Here is a 15,872-nt window from a genome sequence, read left to right on the forward strand (position 1 = left end):
ATTAATCTAACCGGATTACTAATGTCCAAATTAATAATCCTACAATCAAGAACAAATTTAGATTAAGTTGTAAGAGACTTTGCTCTCATTATCATGATCTCTATCACAATGACAAGTCTCAAAATTTAATCAAGGACCTTATCAAATTAATCAAACAATTAATAATAACTATGATAAAAGAATTCCATATATTTTTATATCGAATAACGTTCACAAAAATATGTTCAAATCATCAAATATGAGATTGGATCTAGGGCATATCTACTATATCCCTAACAATCTCCCACTTGCACTAGAGCCAATCGCTCTTGTACTTCATTCCCAATTTTCACTTGCGCTTGTCAAACTCCTTTGCACCAAGAGCTTTAGTGAATGGGTATGGAGCATTTTCCTTTCCATCAACCTTTTGAATCTAGACATCTCCACGTCCAATGATTTCTCTTATCAAGTGATCCCTTGGCAGAACGTGTTTGGATTTTTGGTGTGATTTTGGTTCTTTTGCTTGAGCAATGGCTCCAGTGTTGTCACACAACAATGGAATTGCACCTTCTATCGAAGGAACCACACCAAGTTCAGTTAAGAAATTTTTCATCCATACAGCTTCCTTAGCAGTTTCACTAGCTGCTATATATTCTGCTTCAGTCACTGAATCAACTACTGTAGCTTGTTTGGAACTTTTCCAACTCACTACACCACCATTTAAGGTGAATACATAACCAGAAATAGATTTACTATCATCTCTATCTGAAGAGAAACTTGCATCAGTATAACCTTCAAGTTTCAACTCAGAATTTCCATAGATGAGGAATTGGTCTTTAGTCCTTCTTAAGTACTTAAGAATGGTCTTCACCACCTTCCAATGGTCCTCACCAGGATTTGCCGGATATCGGCTAGTCACTCCAAGTGCATAAGCCACATCAGGACGTGTACATGTCATGGTATACATGATATCTCCCACTGCACTAGCGTACGGGATCCTACTAATGCGTTCTTTCTCTTCAGATGTTTTAGGACAATCCTCCCTACTGAGAGTAATTCCAGTGCCTATCGGTAGATAGCCTCTTTTGGAATTATCCATATTATACCTCTTTAAGATGGTATCAATGTACAAAGACTGGGAAAGTCTAAGCAGCTTCATCGATCTATCTCTATAGATCTTTATTCTTAATATATAAGCTGCTTCTCCCAAGTCTTTCATGGAGAACTGTTCAGATAGCCAAATCTTGGTATTTTGCAATGCCGGTATGTCATTCTCTATGAGCAATATATCATCAGCATACAACACTAAGAATATAATTGTGCTCCCACTAACCTTTTTGTACACACAAGGTTCTTCTTCGCATCTAACAAAATTGAACTTTCAATTGTCTTGTTAAAGCAAATATTCCAACTTCGAGAAGCTTGCTTTAGTCCATAAATAGATCTTTGTAGCTGTAACAACCCGACCGGTCGTTTTGAACTTTTGCACTTTGATCCCCAGTTCCCAGGTATGACTTGCCCCGTGTAATGTATTATGACTGATGTAGATCGTTGGTTTTGGTTTTCAGGAAAAATCAGAATGAATTTGAAAGAACAGTCTCAGTTGAAAGCTTTGAATTTGAAAGGTTTGACTAAGAGTTAAATTATTTGTATATGAGCTCGGATCAGAAATTTTATGATTTGGATAGCTTTGATGGGTGATTTATGACTTAGAAGCGCGATTGGAATGCATTTTGGAAGTCCGTGGAAGGATTTGGCTTGAATTGGCAAAGTTAATATTTTGGCAAATTCCGGTTGATAGGTGAGATTTTGATCCGAGGGTCGGAATGGAATTCCGAGAGTTGTTGTAGCTTTGTTATGTCATTTGTGATATGTGTACAAAATTTCAGGTCATTTGGACGTCGTTTGGTCTTTTGATAAAATTCGAATTTCGGAAGTTTTAGAATTCTTAGGCTTGAATCCGAGGGTGATTTGATGTTTTGAGCGTTCCAAAGGTTGGAACAAGTTTGAATTATGTTATGGGGTGTGTTGGCATGTTTGTTCGGGGTCCCATAAGGCTCGGATATGTTTTGGAAGAGTTTTTGGAAGATTTTGCCGTTTTGAGCATAAGAATGTAATGATCCAAAGGTCCATTTTTAGTTCTAGAGATAGAAATTTGATTTCGAGACTTCCTAAATTTTGATAATGAATTATAGGACTGATCTGGAAAGTTTGGTCTAATTTCATCAAGTCGCAATTGGTTTTTTGACACAAAACTTGAGTTAATTGTTTAACGAGGGAAATGGGTATTAAACTGAGCAAATGAGCTCCGAATTGAGTTTTGACTGAAGGGATATGTTCGTATTATTATTTTTGACTCATAGGAACAAGAATCATCGAATTCCGAGTTCGTATGATGGAGTTATAGCCTTTTTAGTGAAAAGAAAAACTGCTACAATTTTCTGGGCAGTTTCTGCATTTTTTGCACGTGTGAACAGAAACCGCACCTGCGTGAACAATATCCGTGTACAGTACCATATACAGTAAACATGAACAGTATCCGTGAACAGTACCCCTGTATACAGTACCCATGAACAGTATCCATGAATAGTAAAATGTGTGAACAATATTTTCCATTTTTACCAAATTGGAGCTCGGGGAGAGGCAATTTTCGAGAGATTTTCAGAGAAAACCACGGGGTAAGTGTTCTTAATTTAATTTTGGTTAGATTAGCCGAATCTATTACTAGTTTTGGCAGTTAATTGGTGATTTTAGTTGGGAAAATCTTGAAAACCCTCTTGGTTTAATTTGAAGATTTGAGGGTCGAGTTGATGTCGGATTTTAGTAAAATTGGTATGGTTGGACTCGTGGTTGGATGAGGTTTCATATTCCGTAATTTTGTCGGGTTCCGAGACATTGGCCCCACGGGCGAATTTTGAGTGCAATTTCGGATTTTTAATGGAAAATATAGAATTTCATATGGAATTAATTCCTATAATTTTTTATTAATTGAATTGAATTATTATGGCTAGATTCGAGGCATTCTGAGGTTGATTTGAGAGACAAAGGCATCGCGAACTAGAGGATTAGCCGGTTCGAGGTGAGTAATGATTGTAAATAATGTCCTGAGGATTTGAAACCCCGGATTTGCACATCGTAGTGCTATATTGAGGTGAGGCACGCGCTGGATGATGAACGCATGGTCTTTTACTACCGGGGATTGTGACTTGGTCCATCCTTATTGATGATTTTACCGCATATTTGATTGAAACTTATATCATCATGATTTGGGCTGATTGCCATACTTGGGTTTCGTGCCAATTATTTGAATCCTTTGGAAATTTTTATACTATTTCCTCACTGTTTTGACCTATATTTAAACTCAGTCCTGTTGATAATTATTGTTTTACAAACTCAGCCGCTTTTATGCAGATTTGAAAACTCAAATGATATTTCTAAATGGTATTTTGGGCTGAGAACTACTATTTTACAAATGCTCGAGGGGCTTATGATGATTTCGAGACTGAGTGAGGCCGAGGGCCATATGTGAGGATATGCTGAGTGATATGAGGTCGAGGGCCTGAGATACTATTTATGCCACGAGGTGGCTTGAGTGATGTGAGGCCGAGTGATATGAGGCCGAGGGCCTGAGATACTTTATATGCCACGCGGTGGCTTGAGTGATGCGAGGATATGCGGAGTGATGATGCCACGAGGTGGCTTGATATAGCGCTTGGGCCGTAAGGGGCCCATTCGGAGTCTGCACACCCACAGTGAACGCGAGTACCCATTGTTCTGAGTGATTGATACAATACCCGAGGGGCTGATATGAGTGATTGTGAGGTAGCCCGAGGGGCTAATACTATTCTGAGAGTGAGCCCGAGGGGCCGTTACTGATCTGATATTGAGCCTGAGGGGCTGTTACTGTTCTGATATTGAGCCCGAGGGGCTGTTATTGTTCTGATATTGAGCCCGAGGGTCTGGCACTGTTCTGATATTGAGCCCGAGGGGCTGGTTCTGTTGATATTATGCCCGAGGGGCGGTTTGTTGTACATGTTTTGCCCGAGGGCTGTTTATATTTCTATCATTTTTGTTACTCACTTGTAAACTACTTGCTTTACTTGTTGGAAAAAAAAGGGATTTTCACTTGATTTCTCACTGCTTTACTGTTTAAAGTTATTTTACTGCTTCAGTATGGAATACCTTGGGTTTTTGCGTGATTTCTTGCCTTCAGTCTTTATTTATTATTATTACTCACTAAGTCAGAGTACTCACATTACTCCGTGCACCTTGTGTGAAGATTCAGGTATGTTTGGCTGATTGGAGGCAGAGTCATTAGGGTTTAGCAAGGTAACTGCCGGCATTCACAGCACTATTTTTCTCTCTCCTCATTTCATTAGTCTGTATTTGTACACTCCAGGCTTTCAGTTGTATTTATGCCCTAGTAGATGCTCGTGACTTGTGACACCCCAGTTAGGGCTGTGTCGGGTTGTGCTTCCGTTAATTATATCATTAAATCATATTTAAATTGTTTATTAATGTTTAACTATTTTTGAAAAGGCGATATGGGTTTGTTGGCTGGCCTTGTCTTCACGAGAGGCGCCATCACGAATGGAGTGGGGTTTGGGTCGTGACAAGTTGGTATGAGAGCCTAGGTTACTTAGGTCTCACGAGTCATGAGCAGGTTTAGTAGAGTCTCGCGGATCGGTACAGAGACATCTATATTTATCCTCGAGAGGCTACAGAACCTTTAGGAAAACTTCACATTCTTGAATTCTTATCGTGCGTCCTTTGATTCAGCTTGAAATGTAACTCTTTGAATTCCTTCCACGCGTTCGTATGCGTGCATGAGCGCTCAGTATCTGATGTGCCTTGATGGTTTGTGATTTCCCGATCGAGGGGCGATGTGTGATCTCTGTAAGTTGATTTTGGGCCAGTCTAAAGGACTTGATGCCGGATATTTGCCTATGGCTTGAGCACCGAGGTGCTGATTATGTAAGCAAGTGTTTTGAACTTATATGTTCGATATTGTCCCTATTAGTGGAAGTGACGGTTGAGTAACTATGTTATGAGTATGTTAGTACAACGAGATGTATTCATATGATTTGGAAATGACAAGAAGGGTTTGCTGGAGGATAGAAGAACTATTAGGTGCTTGAATTCCATCTTGATTCGAGGTATAGCCCCGAGTTATAAGCGTGTGAAGAATCTTTTCATGTTTTCCAGTTGTGAGTGAAGTAAAAAAAAAATCATGTTGCGGTATGAGTTCAGACTTAGGAAGGCTAAGTGACTGCGTTCAGTTTATGATGGTGGAAGGTATACATAAATGTTAGTTAAGGCGAAGCAAGTGGGTTTTCTCCTGCAAAGTGTTCTGGAGTTGTGTGATCTTTATGTTGTCTGTTAGAAGATCCCATTTACAAGTGAAATATATATGTGAATTTAATTTGGGTCGCTTAAGAGAGTGGGTTTAATTGTTATGAGAGTAAATACGAGATTTGTAGAAGATATGAAGTACCAGATGGTCTGTGTTCCACGAGCTTATGAAAGATTAAGTTAATCTCACTATGGTATTATGGCAACAATAAAACGTATGCGTTATGAGTTATGGTGCGTGTTTGACCTATGGCTTTGAGCAAGTGGGGGAGTCCGCTATTGAATAGTTGATTGCACGGTTATGTGCTCTAATGGTCCCAGTTCGAGGCGCATTTGTGAATCAGTTATGGCTCGAGTAAAGGAAATTTCAATAAAGGCTATGTTATGCTTTATGGGTGTACGAGAATCGGGGAATGACTTGAGTTATGGTTGGTAAGGAATGCTCGGTGCATAGGGCAAGAAGTTGCTTGGTTATATTGGAATGAGGTCACATTCTGCAGTGTCGGAGTGCTAATGAAGCACATGTTGTTCGGTTCATTTAATCAATCTAACTACGGTTTGAGTAGTGTGGATGACTCTAGAGAATGGTCCTATTGTGTTCAAAACTCTACATGTAATAATTGGAGGCTTCTAAGTTGTACTTATGGATAGAAACTGAGTTTTCAGTGGAAGATGGCAAGACTTGTGGTATTTTCTATGGGATTCTATATATCAGTATCGGGAAGGTGAAGGTAATGGCTTTGGGGAAAACTTAAAGAGTATTCAGCGGCTTAGGAGCCCTAGACGGCGTAGCTTTATGCTTGGGTTTCATGTGATAAGCCTAGGTTGAGGAAATTGTGGTGCTACAACAAGAAGGAATATTAAGTTGAAGATGAATTAGAAGGAATTTAGATAGATGGGGTATCTTGATAGTAGACCAAATCGGTATGGTAAGGATATGATTAATTTCTTATGTGTGTTCGAGGTAATGAGTTCCTACAGCTATTTTGCAACAATGCTCTTGGGTTTTGATGGCTTGTTTAGCTTGGTCTAGTTAGAAGGATTCAGTCCTGGCAGTTGAATTTGTGCAAATGGAATTGGGAGAGTTCTTATTGATTTCTACCGTGGTTAGAGAGGTGCAATTTCTCCGAGTGTGAGAAGCATAGGATATGTAATGATTTTTCTTCTAGATAGGATCAATGGAAGTTCTTGGCTAGATGAGTTACAGTTCAGTTCTGAAAGGAAGTTCATAAAACTCTTAGGCAGCGGGTAGCCTCAGATGATTAAGGAAATGGTACTGCTAATTTGAAATGATTTGACGAGAGTCTATGTTTTAGTAAAAAGGCAATGTTATTAAGTTGATAGCACTTCGGTAGTATTGCGGCACCTTCTTTTTAGATCGACTGGTGATATTCAGGTTTGCTTGGTGGCACAGGAAAATTTTAGAGTATCTATAGTAGAATGATTGGGTATTGTAGGTGTGGCATATATTCGGACGGTGAAATTGGGATAGGATTTGGTGATTCATGTGTCGTATGGACGTGGAGATGGAAGTTCTCTTATATAGGCTATGTTGTGATTGTAGATCGTGTGTATCAGCACTGTTTAGTGACTACCGAGATTTGGAGGCCCGAGTGGATATTTCTTTGCTTGGTATGTTAGATTTGGATGTGATGTTGGGGATTTAGACTGATCGTCTCAGTGTTGGGTTATTCTAGACTATTGCATTATGGGCTAGGTTGGAAATGCCAAAGGTTGAGTGGCAATGTGTGTCGGGTTATGTTCTAGTGGAGTGGTTTATATTTCATAGACCCAGTGGACGACTGGGAAGGATTTCTTTTCTTAATTGGGCCTTCGTGATGGATGTCAGTGCAGAGGTTTCTACCATTGATTCAGTTCTGGTGTTGAGGGACTTTCCAAAAGCGTTTCTTGTGGTCGGGCATGTCGTCGGGCGAGGTTGTGGATTTTGGTATTTATGTGATGTCGGGCACCGTATCGTATGGCTCCAGCATGAGTTATGGTATTTGAAGGAGCAACTTTAGGCTTCCTTGGTAAGGAGTTTGTTGGCAGGCCAATGTGGATGCGTGTTCTAGCTCGAGTCGGATTGGTTGGCCTCGAATTGTATTGTTGAGGGATATGTTGATTCGAATGTTATTGAGCTTATTAGTGATCTGGGGAGATCTATGAGTTGCCTTTCTATGTTGCGAGACATTATGATTTATTGGTTATGGGCACATATGGTGCGGTTCTAATGGGGTTCATAGTGGAAGTTGAGCGGGAAGAGTAATCGGGTGTTGCTCGGTGAATGGTGTAACGGTTACGTCCTATCGGGTTTGCGTGGTATATGTTACTTGTTTCACCATTGGGGTAATGATTTGCTTTGGTTCCAGATGTCAAATTGTGCGTGGTTGTCAATTTCGAGCATAGTGACTTGAGGTGTCCCATGCGGAGCAGTGTTTGGATAGGATCGCGCATTGTAGCGAAGCAATGTGGAGATATGACCTTGCGGGTTAGATTCGTGTGTCCTATTCTATGATGTGATACGGGTTCTCAGCCCTGCGTTGTGGTGGTACTGGTGAGCTTGAGGTACAACTCTTTCATTTGACTCATTTTCATGATTTGAGTATGTTCGGACCGTTGCTTATTGGTGCGCGTATTATGCTAGATGTGGCTTATGCCTCTATTGGTGTGACATGTCACCAGGGTAGTGTGTTGGGTCAGAGGAGATCGTTGGGATCATTAATGAAAATAAACGGATTTGATTTCAGCATGTTTGATGGGTAAACATCGAGGTTCGGTTCAAAAAAAAAATTGATATGGTAATTGCCAGAGGAGAAATAGCTTCATGAATGGTTGATCTGAGAAATTGTTATGGTTTATTGCGTGTTTCATTTATCGTTGGCAGTATATGAAAGTGTTAGAATGAGACTTTAGCTAATAAGAGGTTTTCTATCGGTATTTGGTTGTTATGGGCAGCTGTTGTGAATAGAAGTTATTGCTGCGAGCGTTAGAGTTATATGGTATATCATGGGATTGCTCCCGAGGTTGCAGGCATGGGTTACTACAGCTAGTTCGGGTCTATTCAAAGTATAGGTGTGATGTTTTGATCGTATTGATGGTTTCAGAAGTGAAAATGTGGTTCTATGGTTTATGGGCTAGATTGGATTGTGTAATTTTAGTTAAATGGTGTTATCAGACCTATATGAGATAGGGTGACGTGGGATCACCCCCGACTATATGCATGGTAAGGTTATTCAGCGATTGGTGGGCTTTTAGAACAGCTCTAAGTACGTTCGAGGACGAACGTGTGTTTAAGTGGGGGAGGATGTAACGACCCGACCGGTCGTTTTGAACTTTTGCACTTTGATCGCCAGTTCCCGGGCATGAATTGCCCCGTGTAACGTATTATGACTGATGTAGATCGTTGGTTTTGGTTTTCAGGAAAAATCACAATGAATTTGAAGGAACAGTCTCAGTTGAAAGCTTTGAATTTGAAAGGTTTGACTAAAAGTTGACTTATTTTTATATGAGTTCGGATCGGAAATTTTATGATTTGGATAGCTTCGTTGGGTAATTTATGACTTAGGAGCGCGATCGGAATGCATTTTGGAAGTCCGTGGAAGGATTTGGCTTGAATTGGCTAAGTTAATATTTTGGCAAATTCCGGTTGATAGGTGAGATTTTGATCTGAGGGTCGGAATGGAATTCCGAGAGTTTATGTAGCTTCGTTATGTCATTTGTGATGTGTGTGCAAAATTTCAGGTCATTTGGACGTCGTTTGGTCGACTTTTTGATCGAATTCGGATTTCGAAAGTTTTGGAATTCTTAGGCTTGAATCCGAGGGTGATTTGATGTTTTGATGTTGTTTTGAGCATTCTGAAGGTTGGAACAAGTTTGAATTATGTTATGGGGTGTGTTGGCATGTTTTATCGGGGTCCCATGAGGCTCGGATATGTTTTGGAAGAGTTTTTGGAAGATTTTGCCATTTTGAGCATAAGCATGTAATGATCCAAAGGTCCATTTTTAGTTCTAGAGATCGAAATTTGATTTTGAGACTTCCGAAATTTTGATAATGAATTATAGGACTGATCTGGAATGTTTGGTCTAATTTCATTAAGTCGCGATTGGGTTTTTGACACGAAACATGAGTTAATTGTTTAACGAGCGAAATGGGTATTGAACTGAGCAAATGAGCTCCGAATTGAGTTTCGACTGAAGGGCTATGTTCGTATTATTATTTGTGACTCATAGGAACAAGAATCATCGAATTCCGAGCTGGTATAATGGAGTTAGAGCCTTTTTAGTGAAAAGAAAAGCTGCTGCAATTTTCTGGGCAGTTTTTGCATTTTTCGCACGTGTGAACAGTAACCGCACCTGCGTGTACAGTATCCGTGTACAGTACCATGTACAGTAAACATGAACAATATCTGTGTACAGTACATATGCACAGTACCCCGTATACAGTCCCCATGAACAGTCCCCATGAACAGTAAAATGCGTGAACAGTAACCACGGAAATTCTGGACAGAATGTTGAGTTCTGTCCCATTTTCCATTTTTACCAAATTGGAGCTCGGGGAGAGACAATTTTCGGGAGATTTTTAGAGAAAACAATGGGGTAAGTGTTCTTAACTTAATTTTGGTTAGATTACCCGAATCTATTACTAGTTTTGGCATTTAATTGGTGATTTTAGTTGGGAAAATCTTGAAAACCCTCTTGGTTTAATTTGAAGATTTGAGGGTCGAGTTGATATCGGATTTTAGTAAAATTGGTATGGTAGGACTCGTGGTTGGATGAGGTTTCATATTCCATAATTTTTGTCGGTTTCCGAGACGTGGGCCCCACAGACGAATTTTGAGTGCAATTTCGGATTTTTAATGGAAAATATAGAATTTCATATGGAATTAATTCCTATAATTTTTATTAACTGAATCGAATTATTGTGGCTAGATTCGAGGCATTCGGAGGTCGATTTCAGAGACAAAGGCATCGCGAACTAGAGGATTAGCCGGTTCGAGGTGAGTAATGATTGTAAATGATGTCCTGAGGGTTTGAAACCCCGGATTTGCACATCGTAATGCTATATTGAGGTGAGACACGTGCTGGATGATGAGCGCGGGGTCTTTTACTACCGGGGATTGTGACTTGGTCCATCCCTATTGATGATTTTACCGCATATTTGATTGAAACTTATTTGTTATCATCATGATTTGGGCTGATTGCCATACTTGGGCTTCGTACCAATTATTTGAATCCTTTGGGAATTTTTATCACTATTTCCTCATTGTTTTGACTTATATTTAAATTCAGTCATGTTGATAATTATTGTTTTACAAACTCAGCTGCTTTTATGCAGATTTGAAAACTCAAATGATATTTCTAAATGGTATTTTGGGCTGAGAACTACTGTTTTACAAATGTCCGAGGGGCTTATGATGATTTCCGGACTGAGTGAGGCCGATGGCCATATGTGAAGATATGCTGAGTGATATGAGGCCGAGGGACTGAGATACTAATTAAGTCACGAGGTGGCTTGAGTGATGTGAGGCCAAGGGCCTGAGATACTATTTATGCCACGAGGTGGCTTGAGTGATGTGAGGCCGAGTGATATGAGGCCGAGGGCCTGAGATACTTTATATGCCACGCGGTGGCTTGAGTGATGTGAGGATATGCTGAGTGATGATGCCATGAGGTGGCTTGATATAACGCTTGGGCCGTAAGGGGCCCCTCCGGAGTTTGCACACCCACAGTGAGCGCGGGTACCCATTGTTCTAAGTGATTGATACTATGCCCGAGGGACTGATATCAGTGATTGTGAGGTAGCCCGAGGGGCTGATACTATTGTGAGAGTGAGCCCGAGGGGCTGTTACTGATATGATATTAAGCCTGAGAGGCTGTTACTGTTCTGATATTGAGCCCGAGGGGCTGTTACTGTTCTGATATTGAGCCCGAGGGGCTGGCACTGTTTTGATATTGAGCCCGAGGGGCTGGTTCTATTGATATTATGCCCGAGGGGCGGTTTGTTGTACATGTTTTGCCCGAGGGGCTGTTTACATTTCTATTATTTTTGTTACTCACTCGTAAACTACTTGCTTTACTTTTGAAAAAAAACGGATTTTCACTTGATTTCTCACTACTTTACTATTTAAAGTGATTTTACTGCTTCAGTATGGAATACCTTGGGTTTTTGCGTGATTTCTTTCCTTCAGTCTTTATTTATTATTATTACTCACTGAGTCGGAGTACTCACATTATTCCCTGCACCTTGTGTGCAGATTCAGGTATGTTTTGGCTGATCGGAGGCAGAGTCATCAGGGTTTAGCAAGGTAGCTGCCGGCGTTCGCAGCACTACTTTTCTCTCTCCTTATTTCATTAGTCTGTATTTGCACACTCCAGGCTTTCAGTTGTATTTATACCCTAGTAGATGCTCGTGACTTGTGACACCCCGGGTAGGGCTATGTCGGGTTGTGCTTCCGTTAATTATATCATTAAATCATATTTAAACTGTTTATTAATGTTTAAATATTTTTGAAAAGGCGATATGGGTTTGTTGGCTGGCCTTGTCTTCACGAGAGGCGACATCACGACTGGAGCGGGGTTTGGGTCGTGACAGTAGCTTGCAAATTTTATTATGATTAGACGAAGATGTGAAACCTTCAGGTTGTGTCATGTACACATCCTCTTCTAGCTCACCATTAAGGAAGGTTGTTTTCATATCCATTTGCCATATTTCATAATCATAGTATGCTGCTATAGCAAGCAAAATCCAAATTGATTTGAGCATTGCCACGGGAGATAAAGTCTCGTCATAGTCGACTCCTTCTTTCTGACGATATCCCTTGGCAACAAGACGGGCTTTATAGGTCTCCACCTTTCCGTATGCTCCAATATTTTTCTTAAAAACCCATTTACAACCTATAGGTTTTATATCCTTTGAAGGTTCAACTAAAGTCCATACTTTATTTTCCTTCATGGATTCCATTTTGGATTCCATGGCCTTTAGCCATTTCTCATAATCAGAACTTTGTATAGCCCCTTCATAGGTCTTAGGGTCATCATCATTATGATCAACCTCATTTTATACATCATTTTGTACCATTAAATTTAATCTAGTTGGTACATGACGTTCTCGTGTAGACCTTCTAAGAGGTACTTATACAACATGTTCACCTTGTGCTGGAATTGGTTGTTGTTCAATTTGGATTGGAACTGGTTCATTAACCTGTTCTTGAACTTCTTTAGTTCTTGAACTTCAACCGTTGAAGATGGCAACTTCCTTGGTAACTTCAAAACATCCAATAAAGGTTCTTCAACTTGGGTCTCATGATCTTTACCTTGTGTTGATTCATTAGTTTCTTGAACTTCATTAAGTTCTATTTCTCCATTATAATTTCCTTCTAAAAGAAATTCCCTTTTTAAAAAGGTTGCTCCTATTTCCACAAATACTTTATGGTCAGAAGGGTGATAGAAATAATATCCCATTGTTTTCTTGGGATACCCAATGAACCTACACTTATCAGATCTTGAGTCAAGTTTATCAGACTGTAGTCTCTTAACATAAGCTGGACAACCCCAAACTTTAATATGTTTAAGGTTAGGCTTACATCCTTTCCATATCTCATATGGTGTTGTAGAGACTGACTTAGTGGAAACTTTATTAAGTAAGTATGTTGCTGCTTCCAAAGCATATCCCCATAAATTTATTGGAAGATCACTGAACCTCATCATAGATCTCACCATATCTAATAAGGTTCGATTTCTCCTTTCAGATACACCATTGTGTTGTGGTGTTCCTAGAGGTGTCCACTGTGAGAGAATCTCATTCTCTTTGAGATATCTGGTAAAATCTTCACTAAAATATTCTCCACATCTATCAGACCTTAGTATTTTGATACTTTTACCATTCTTCTTCTCAACTTCACTACGGAACCTTTTGAACATTTCAAAAGATTCAGACTTCTGTTTCATAAGATACACAAATCTATATCTTGACATATCATCAGTGAAGGTGATGAAGTAAGAATATCCACCTCTAGCTTGAATTTCATGGGCCCACAAACATCTGTATGAATTAGTCCCAATAATTCAGAAGGTCCTTCTCCAATTCCAGTAAATGGAGATTTGGTCATTTTTCCTTTGAGACAAGATTCACAAGTTGGATATGATTCAAAATCATACTTGTCAAGGTACCCTTCTTTGTACAACTTGTTAATTCTTTTCTCTCCAATATGACCAAGCCTACAATGTCAAAGGTATATATGATTTACATGATCATATCTTTTCCTCTTAAGACTTGAAACATGCATAATCGAATTAGCATTCACATTAGGTAAGACATAAACATCATGTTGGAGATAGCCATTCACATATAAATTATCACCATAATTATAGAGCAAATACCATTCCCTATAATAATGCGAAAACCATGTTTGTCTAACATAGAAGCTGAAATTATGTTCGAAACAAATTTAGGAACGTAATAACAATCATCCAACATAAGTACTTTTCCCGTAGGCATTATTAAAGAAATTGATCCTACAGCTACGACCGCAATTTTTGCACCACTTCCAACTTGTAGATTAACTTCTCATTTCTTTAGTTTCCTACTTATCTTGAACCCTTACAACATATTTTAGATGTTATAACCACTGCCAGTATCTAATACACACAGTGAACAATTAGTAGTAGCTAAAGAAACCTTGAAAACATTTTTCATTAATGCTCACTTTGTTTTTGTCCTTTAGAGTTGCAAGATACTCCTTGCAGCTTCTCTTCCAATGACCTTTCTTCTTACAGTGAAAACATTCAGCATCATATACTGACCGCAAGATCAAATCTTTAGAAAGCTCTTTACCAAGCTTGTCCCCCAACTTCTCGTGTTCTTCGATAAGAACAATCATATCATTGACAAGGGGTTCAACTGTGTATCAACCATCTTATTAAGATATTCAATGATTGCAGTTGAATCCATATTCTGATGTTTCCTATGGAGTTCAGAACTCGTAGAAGCGAGAATGATGTGTTTAATAGCAAGGCAGTTTTCCAAATGTTTTTGATAAACCTTGGTGCCTTGAACATCATTCTCTGGTGGGGTTATCTTTGCAGGCTTATCGATCACTTCAATGAGCTTTTCATACATGAGAATAATTCTCAAATTTCTATACCAGTCATCAAAGTTTGGTCCTGCCAACTTGTTGGTCTCAAGTATTTCACACAGTGATATAACAGACATATTGAGAAATCTAAAATATAGAAAAGAAAAGGCAATAATATAAGAACATATTTGCATATATCATAAAGACATGGACTTTATCTAAATGATATTTTCACTAATTATTTTAAACTATTTACCCTCATTATAGTTTACGAAATCTTTATTTCTATTAGTGGAGTAAAGGAATCCTTTAACAATATGTATGAGCCCTTGGAAGTCAAGTCGTTTCTCACATATATTTTAAAAGTAGGTACTCTTACCAACTGTATCCCCATACAATTTCCTTAAATAGCTCTATGTCAAATAGTCCATTGGTAGTCAGGTCGATCCTATTGGCATAGTTGAGTTCAACAATCATGATAGCAAAGAACTTATTAAATTTTATACTCCCCGGGTAGTCCAGGCATCTAGTAAAAATTGAATAATTCTTTCAATCCATGCATCTAATACAACAAATAATTTTAACATATTCTTGAACTATAAGTCTCCTGGTAGTCAGGCCGCTCCTTATAAACAAGAAATAAGTAAAATTATTTACTTTGATGGATGGATCTATAATAAAATATCTTATATTTTATTATTTAAGAACTCAAATTTTAGTAAGAGGGAATTGTTACTAAAACAGTTTTTAATAACATGAAGATCAAATCTTTTATAGCATGTGAAGTTAGTTCAAATTGTCTACATGCTTAGTCCTAAAATAATTTACATCACATGTAATAAATAATTCAAAATTATATAATGAACAAGCACGTGACATAAAAACGAAATTCAACATCTTCTAACATGTTTATCTTATATATCACATATATCACAAAAAAATAATCCATGACAGAATATTATTATTAATTAACATCTCATGAACTAATAACAATTAAAATAACAGTAGAATCTAATAACTTATTATAGGTTACAATCGTATCCAATACAAAATTTCAAACTCAAGTTACGAACTTCTCAATAGTTTAACTTATATGAATGCATATTTTATTCACAATAAAGTAATATCAATCCATATGTATTCAAACAATTTGACTATTGCACAAGACACATGTATTATGGTTTGAACTCTTAAAATATAATCTTAAAATATTTCGTAAATAAAATTTAGACACAAGAAACCATGACTCTGATACCACTGAAGGATTGCGTATAGGTGTTCGTAGCATACAGCGGAAGATAATAATAATCCTATGCAGATCTTTTCGTATTTAAAATTTATTTACATGTTAATAGATCGGATCTAAGACGTACCTGGTGAAAAAAATCTCGTTTCAAATTCTTCAATAGTGCGAGGACTCTATGCGTATCCACACCGAGACTGATCCTTGATATCAACTCTTTGATC

The 15,872-nt window shown here is 38.5% G+C and overlaps 1 protein-coding gene across 1 annotated transcript; it reads right to left on the minus strand.

Moving 5' to 3' along the window:
- Positions 1-328: 328 nt before the first annotated feature.
- Positions 329-14,210, minus strand: LOC138883870 (uncharacterized). Its single transcript, XM_070164588.1, has 5 exons — positions 14,068-14,210; positions 13,371-13,548; positions 13,048-13,269; positions 881-1,312; positions 329-412 (listed from the first exon to the last, which is right to left on the minus strand). The coding sequence occupies exons 1-5, from the start codon at positions 14,208-14,210 to the stop codon at positions 329-331; spliced, it is 1,059 nt and encodes a 352-aa protein (XP_070020689.1).
- Positions 14,211-15,872: the final 1,662 nt, after the last annotated feature.

This window comes from Nicotiana sylvestris, chromosome 12 (assembly GCF_000393655.2).
Source record: "Nicotiana sylvestris chromosome 12, ASM39365v2, whole genome shotgun sequence".
Lineage (NCBI taxonomy): Eukaryota > Viridiplantae > Streptophyta > Magnoliopsida > Solanales > Solanaceae > Nicotiana > Nicotiana sylvestris.